The sequence below is a fragment of the Pongo pygmaeus genome, chromosome 20 (assembly GCF_028885625.2).
Source record: "Pongo pygmaeus isolate AG05252 chromosome 20, NHGRI_mPonPyg2-v2.0_pri, whole genome shotgun sequence".
NCBI classification, from domain to species: domain Eukaryota; kingdom Metazoa; phylum Chordata; class Mammalia; order Primates; family Hominidae; genus Pongo; species Pongo pygmaeus.
The window spans coordinates 64,377,814-64,385,648 of NC_072393.2; the positions used below are offsets into that span (position 1 = coordinate 64,377,814).

A 7,835-nucleotide genomic window follows, 5' to 3' on the forward strand; every position below is an offset into this window, starting at 1 on the left:
AGTCCTGGGATTACAGGGATGAGCCACCGCACCCGGCCAACTTTTTTGTTTGTTTGTTTGTTTGTTTGAGACGGAGTCTTGCTCTGTCCCCCAGGCTGGAGTGCAGTGGTGCAATCTCGGCTTACTGCAACCTCTGCCTCCCGGGTTCAAGCCATTCTCCTGCCTCAGCCTCCCGAGTAGCTGGGACTACAGGTGCCTGCCACCACGCCCAGCTAATTTTTTTGTATTTTTAGTAGAGACAGGGTTTCACCGTGTTAGCCAGGATGGTCTCGATCTCCTGACCTCGTGATCCGCCCGCCTCGGCCTCCCAAAGTGCTGGGATTACAGGCATGAGCCACCATGCCCAGCCAACTTTTTTTTTAAGTATAGAAAATTTTACAGGTTGGGCGCGGTGGCAGGCGCCTATAATTCCAGCTGCTCGGGAGGCTGAGACAGGAAAATCTCTTGAACTTGGCCAAGAGGCGGAGGTTGCAGTGAGCCGAGATCGCAGCAATGCACTCCAGCCTGGGTGACAGAGCGAGACTCCATCTCAAAAAAAAAAGAGGTGGAGATTTCCCAGAACGGAGGTTCCCTCCCCTTTTTAGACTATATAGGGTAACTTCCAAACATTGCCAGGGCATTGGTATACTGTCATGGCGCTGGTGGGAGTTAGCATGCTAATGCATTATAATTAGCATATAATGAGCAGTGAGGATGACCACAGGTCACTTTCATCACCATCTTGGTTTTGGTGCGTTTTAGCCAGCTTCTTTACTGCATCCTGTTTTATCAGCAGGGTCTTTGTGACCTGCCTCTTGTGCCAACCTCCTATCTCATCCTGTGACTAAGAATGCCTAACCTGGGAATGCAGCTGAGTATTTCTCAGCCTTACTTTATCCAGCCCATTTTCAATCTGGGGTCGTTCTGATTCCAATGCCACTGACAATGTTAAGCACTTGCCAGCAAAGAGGTGAACTCATGGATTTAAGGCACTTGAAATATCTCAGTGTAAAAGCACTCTGTGCATGTAGCAGGATGAGCCGCAGACAAAACCTCTCAGACACTGAGTTGCAGAAGGAAGGGCTTTATTCAGCTGGGAGCATTGGCCAGCTACTGTCTCAAAATCTGAGCTCCCGGAGTGCACAATTTCTGTCCCTTTTAAGGGCTCACAACACTAAAGATTTCACATGAAAGGGTCGTGATTGATTTGAGCAAGCAAGGGTTATGTGACAGGGGCTGCATGCACTGGTGGTCAGGGAGGAACAGAACACGGCAGTTTCACAATGTTCTTCTATACAATGTAAGGAATCTATGAATAACATCAGCTTCTAAATCATAAGTTGATTTTTAACTACTGGGTTTAGGCCAGACGGGCCTAGGCCTGGTTTTGGGCCTGGCGCCGGGTTGCCTGTCTTTGGTTTTACTTCCTTGTTGTTTTTATGGAATATAAAACAATATAAAACAATGTGAGAGGGTCTCTCTCTTCTCTCATGCATACATACTCCATGTTTGAACACCGCAGCCATTGTCCTGTAACATAATAGCATTTGTCTTATTCGCTTTTTGACGTTGATATCAGATTTCTAGAGGAATCTGTAGGTTAAAGATATAACATAAATAAAAGTGTTGCTAATGGGCTGAGAACGGTGGTTCACGCCTGTAATCCTAGCACTTCGGTAGACCGTTGCAGGCGGATCACTTGAGGCCAGAAGTTCGAGACCAGCCTGGCCAAAATAAGGAAACCTTGTCTCTACTAAAAATACAAAAATTAGCCAGGTGTGGTGGCACACGCCTGTAATCCCAGCTACTCGGATGGTTGAGGCATGAGAATCGCTTGAACCCGGGAGGCATAGGCTGCAGTGAGCCAAGATCACACCACTGCACCCCAGCCTGAGTGACAGACAGAACTATGTCTTAAAAAAAAGAAAAAAAAAAAAGGAAGAAGCCGAGCATCACAAATTCTGAAATAAGAAATCTCCAAACACGCGGGCAATCAGTTGCACACAGTACCCCCAGAAATGTGCGTATGGCCTCTTCTAAGATGGGAGACCCTCCTCCGCATCTGGACCTGGAGTCGCCATTTCCTAGCGCCCCTCGCAGTGGAGCTTGCCCCTTTCTTCGGAAAGTCGGAAGAAAGCCACCTTAAGCGCTGCCCATGTCTGGAAACTACATTACCCAGAATCCGCCCTGCGGAATGGAAACGTGGCTGAGCCAATGAAGCTTCAGAGAAGCCGCACCATTGCCGGGGCACGTAAAGTCAAGCCAGGACTTCCGGCGTCCTAGCCGTGGCAGCCATTTTGGCCTGTCAGGTCCATCAGGCGATACTGGGTCTGGACGAGCTCGGGAGGAGTGGTTGTGGCCATTGAACACAGGCGGATCTGAGGCTCGGCGACGCCGCTGGTCGCGACCTGGGACAGGACAACGACAGGAACACGGCCGAGCCCGCGTTCCCCCCCCCGCCCAGAGTCATGGCGGCAGCAGCCGCTCTGAGGGCCCCTGCTCAGGTGAGCGCTGCGACCTCCGGGCCTCACCCACCCTACCCACCCAGACCCTGAGGCCACTGATCGTGAGGGCCGCCTCCTCGCGTCCCTGCAGCCCAGGCGTCTGTCGGGGACGGAGAGGCGCCGGCGAGTGGGATCCCTGTTTCCGACACCCCGTTGATGCGGTCGGCAGAGCGAGACTGGCCGAGGGCAAAGGCCTGCAGGCGCGACTGAGGCAGGAGGATGCGGAACAAGGGGACATCGTGTGTCTACTGGGAAAGAAGTGTGAGCCGGAGTTATTTCTTTTCTTTTTTTTTTTTTTTTCGGACGGAGTCTCACTCTGTCGCCCAGGCTGGAGTGCAGTGGCGCGATCTCGGCTCACTGCAAGCTCCACCTCCCCGGTTCAAGCGATTCTCCTGCCTCAGCCTCCCGAGTAGCTGCTGGGATTACAGGCGTGTGCCACCACGGGGTTTCACCATGTTGGCTAGGCTGGTCTCGAACTCCTGACCTCAGGTGATCCGCCCGCCTCGGCCTCCCAAAGTGCTGGGAATACAGGCGTGAGCCACCGCGCCTGGCCGAGGCGGAGTTGTTTCTTCAGTACCAGGCTGAGGGTTGAACTTTGACTGTGAGGACGCTAAAAGCCATGGACAGTTTTGAACAAAGGAGGACATCTGTGTTAGAGTTACGATTCCCAAAAGATGTTCAAAGGAGGAACAGAGTTGAAGGCAGTGAGGAGGACATTGAGGCATTGAGAGGTTGAATCATTGAGAGGTAACATTGAGCACTGGGCCACAAGATTAGAGACTCAGTCTGAGGTCATCTGGCTGCAGGGCCAAAAAAAAGCTTACAGAGAAGCCTGAGTCTATCAAATCCGAGCACAGACACATTTGTGAAAGCCCTGCCAAGCCAATTGGCACACCTCATGGCTACAGAAGCACTTACGGAACCCACAGAAGGAAGTAGGGGACTGGTCCTCATCCTAACCCATGTGTCTAGATCTTGGCGTCTTTTTTTTTTTTCGGCGACGGGTTCTCACTCAACACCCAGGCTGGATTGCGGTGACGCGATCACGGCGCAGCATGGCCTCGACCTCCCCGGGCTCAGGAGAGCCTCTCATCTCAGTCTCCCGAGTAACCCGCTTTTTGTATTTTTAGTAGAGGTGGGGTTTCACGGCCGGGCGCGGTGGCTCACGCCTGTAATCCCAGCACTTTGGGAGGCCGAGGCGGGCGGATCACGAGGTCCGGAGTTTGAGACCATCCTGGCTAACACGGTGAAACCCCCCTCTACTAAAAATACAAAAAATTAGCCAGGCCTGGTGGCACACACCTGTAGTCCCCAACTACTTGGGAGGCTGAGGCAGGAGAATCGCTTGAATCCGGGAGGCAGAGGTTGCAGTGAGCCGAGATCGCGCCACTGCACTCCGGCGACAGAGAGAGACTCCGTCTCAAAAAAAAAAAAAAAGAGAGAGATGGGGTTTTGCCATGTTGCCCAGGCTAGTCTCGAACCCTTGGCTCAAGCAGTCCTCCTGCTTCGGCTTCCCAAAGTGCTGGGATGACAAGCAGGAACTACCGCACCTCCTAGGACACTTAAGTGCCATTTCTCCGGTCCTTCAATCTGGGGATCTTGGAAAAACCTCAAACCCCAAACCTACATCAGTGACATAGGTTATGGGGAGTTGTTGCTGTGTCTGTCAACTAATGTAACACATGTGGAGGGTTCACCCAGGCACTGATACTGGGGTGTGCAAATACTTAGAAGTGAAACTAGAGGGGTGAGGTGATGTTACCAATTTCTTAATAGGCGCTGTCTGGTTACCGAGTGGGCAACAGACTGTGGGGTTGAGGGAGGCGGAAGATCAAACTGGAAGCTACTGCCCTAGTCGAGGTAAGGATTAATGGAGTAGAGTTGTGGCTTAGGCAATGTGGCTAGATCTGGATTTGTGTTTTTTAGAAGGGCAAGTCAATTTTTTTTTTTTCCAAGATGGAGTCTGGACCTGTTGCCCAGGCTGGAGTGCAATAGTGGAATCTCGGCTCACTGCAACCTCCGCCTCCTGAGTTCAAGCGATTCTCCTGCCTCAGCCTCCGGAGTAGCTGGGATTACAGGCGCGCGCCTCCACACCCAGCTAATTTTTGTATTTTTAGTAGAGACGAGGTTTCGCCGTTTTATCCAGGCTGGCCTCGAACTCCTGACCTTGTGATCCACCCACCTTGGCCTCCCGAAGTGCTGGGATTACAGGCTTTAGCCACCATGCCCAGCCCGGCAACTCAATTTTTAAATGTGAACAGTGAGAGCTTGAGAGGATTCAGGAAACACCCCTGGGTTTTTGATCTTAGCAGCTGTGGCAATGGGAGCTGCATCAACTGAGATGAGCAAGTTGATAGCAGGTGTAATATTCACTGAGGCTATCAGGAGGTTTGTTTTGGCCATTCTGCGTGGAAAAAAATACAAATTGCTTTTGCTCTGTTCTTGCCCACAACAATCAACACAGAGTACTTCTGTGACTAGATAATGTGTGGATGGTTTTCCTCATACACCAAGTAGTTCTCCAGTGGACATCAGATCCCACAGGGTGAAGTCTCAGTCCCACGGGACTGTCCGCCAACCCCTTTTGATGCCAATCACAAGCCCCAGGATGTTTTTTTTTTACCTGTCCTTTGACTGACTTGCTAAAAATCAGGTTTCCATGACCCCTTCCTCGGCTTCCATTAAATTGCTAGAGCCAGTCACAGAACCTCAGGAGACGCTTTAATTTGCCAGTTTATTCTAAATAATATTTATTACAAAGGTTACAGATGAAGAGATGCATAAGGGGAAGTGACCCAGAGCTTTTACGATCTTCAGGCACACCACAGTCCAGGAACTTCCATGGGTTTGGCTATTTGGAAGCTCCCCAGACCCTGTCTTTATGGGGTTTTATGGAGGCTTTATTACATAGGCATGATTAATTAAATCATTGGCCAATGCTGATTAGCTTAACCTTCGGCACCCTCTCCCCTTTCTGGAGATTGGGGTATGGGGCTGAACTTTCCAGACCTTGAATCCTGACATAGTCTTTTCCCTGTCCAGTCTCCATCCTGAAGTTATCTAGGGGTTACCAACCATCAGTCAACTCATTGCCATTCAAAGTCACGTATAAATTTGAGAATTTCATGAATTTTAGGAGTTGCATGCCAGAAAAGGAGATGACCAAATATATATTTCACAATATCACACCCATATTAAGATTCTGAAATGTATTAGATACTACTTAGTGGAGCTATTAAATGGGCAGCTGGACACATAGATGCAAATATCTGGGGAAGGGTTGATATTGGTGGTATCTAATATATGGTAACTACTGTGTGGACTGAAATGATTGAGTCATGGCTCACATTTGGAAGGCATAACCTTCAGATTATGTTGATGACACTGTTGGACAGGAAGTGGAGTTTGGGTTTCCTGCTTGTGTACCTGGTGATGGTATTGGATTTCAGAAACACAGGTGAGGGAGGTAAATGGCCATGAAGGGAGGATACATCTGATACATCTGTTTCTTCTTTTTTTTTTTTTTTTTTTGAGACAGAGTTTTGCTGTGTCGCCCAGACTAGAGTGCAGTGGTGCGATCTCGGCTCACTGCAACCTCCGCCTCCCGGGTTCAAGTGATTCTTCTGCCTCAGCCTCCCGAGTAGCTGGGATTATAGGCGCCTGCCACCATGCCTGGCTAATTTTTGTATTTTTAGTAGAGACGGGGTTTCACCATCTTGGCCAGGCTGGAAAGGGAGGATACATCTGACAGACTAGTTTGGCAAGTGACATAATGCTTCCAAGGAATGAATAGACTTGAGATGCATGCTGACGCATAGGAGTAGCTGAGGGAAGATGACACTCAGGCCAGAGCTTGTGTTTATTGGCCACTTTGTGGCCTCACCAAGATTTTGAGATGACTTTGGTGTGGCCTGGGGTGTTTGATTCAGCCTGGTGGATATGGAGGCAAATATGGTCACCTTGTGAGAGTCACTATGCATGAGATTGATGATCAATGGTTCTGGGCTTTGAATGGGGTTAGGTGGACAGAAGAAAGTCATAGTTGCCGGGCATAGTGGCTCATGCCTGTGATCCCAGCACTGTGGGAGGCCAAGGTGGGCAGATCACGTGAGGTCGGGGGGTTCAAGATCAGCGTCGCCAACATGGTGAAAGCTCATCTCTACTAAAAATACAAAAAAAGTAGCTGACGTGGTGGCAGGCACCTGTAATCCCAGCTATTTGGGGGCTGAGACAGGAGAATCGCTTGAACCTGGGAGGCAGAGGTTGCAGTCAACCGAGATTGTGTCATTGCACTCTAGCCTGGGCGACAAGAGTAAAACTCTGTCTCAAAAAAAAAAAAAAAGTCAGCCGGGCGCGGTGGCTCACACCTGTAATCGCAGCACTTTCGGAGGCCGAGGCGGGCGGATCACTTGAGGTCGGGAGTTGGAGACCAGCCTGACCAACATGGAGAAACCCCGTCTCTACTAAAAAATATAAAATTAGCCAGGTGTGGTGGCTAATGCCTCTAATCCCAGCTACTCGGGAGGCTGAGGCAGGAGAATCACTTGAACCTGGGAGGTGGAGGTTGCGGTGAGCTGAGATCGCGCCATTGCACTCCAGCCTGGGCAACAAGAGTGAAACTCCATCTCAAAAAAATAAATAAATAAATAAATAAAAAGTCATAGTTTCTGAGGATAGCAAATGCAGCGCAGAACTGGAATAGCACCATAAATATCTGAAAATGCTAGTGGTTCTGTCTGTCTGTGGATTTATGCATGGAGGGCTTCATAGAATGAATTGGGGCTACCATTGCTATTGAGAAACATTGGAATTCTGTGGTAATATTGGATTCCTTTTTAATTTACCAAGACTACTGTGGATAATGTCAGCCACATTATGGTGTAAGCCCTAAAGTTAAGGTCAGTATCATGTGCGTGCTACCTTCATGTCTGGTGATACCAATACTACCTCAAATTGTCTGAGTGCAAATCCCCCTCCCCACTCTGCCCTTTGGGATAACGTGTCCTAGCCTAACTACCCTTTTAATCAAGAAGACTAGGCAGAGTTCCTGGATATTATTTATTTGTAGCAGGTTTCAGTTTCTTTTTTTCTTTTTGTTTTTTTTTTTTGAGACGGAGTCTCGCTCTGTCGCCCAGGCTGGAGTGCAGTGGTAGATCTCAGCTCACTGCAAGCTCCACCTCCCAGGTTCACGATTCTCCCGCCTCAGCCTCTTGAGTACCTGGGACTACAGGCACCCATCACCATGCCCGGCTAATTTTTGTATTTTTAGTAGAGACAGGGTTTTACCATGTTAGCCAGGATGGTCTCGATCTCCTGACTTCGTGATCTGCCCACCTCGGCCTCCCAAAGTGC

General features: G+C 49.6%; 1 protein-coding gene across 4 annotated transcripts in view; it reads left to right on the forward strand.

Moving 5' to 3' along the window:
• The first annotated feature begins 2,247 nt into the window (after positions 1-2,247).
• LOC129020299 (zinc finger protein 586) overlaps positions 2,248-7,835 on the forward strand; it is an 85,432-nt gene continuing 79,844 nt past the window's right edge. Inside the window, exons 1-2 of one of the 4 annotated variants that reach the window (XM_054464431.2) lie at positions 2,377-2,483; positions 2,575-2,744. In XM_054464431.2, coding sequence (XP_054320406.1) covers positions 2,703-2,744 — 42 coding nt within the window. In that variant the 5' untranslated portion in view covers positions 2,377-2,483; positions 2,575-2,702. Of the gene's footprint in view, positions 2,484-2,574; positions 2,745-7,835 lie in introns of all 4 variants that reach the window. The other 3 variants (XM_054464432.2, XM_054464428.2, XM_054464434.2) reach the window with 3 other exon arrangements.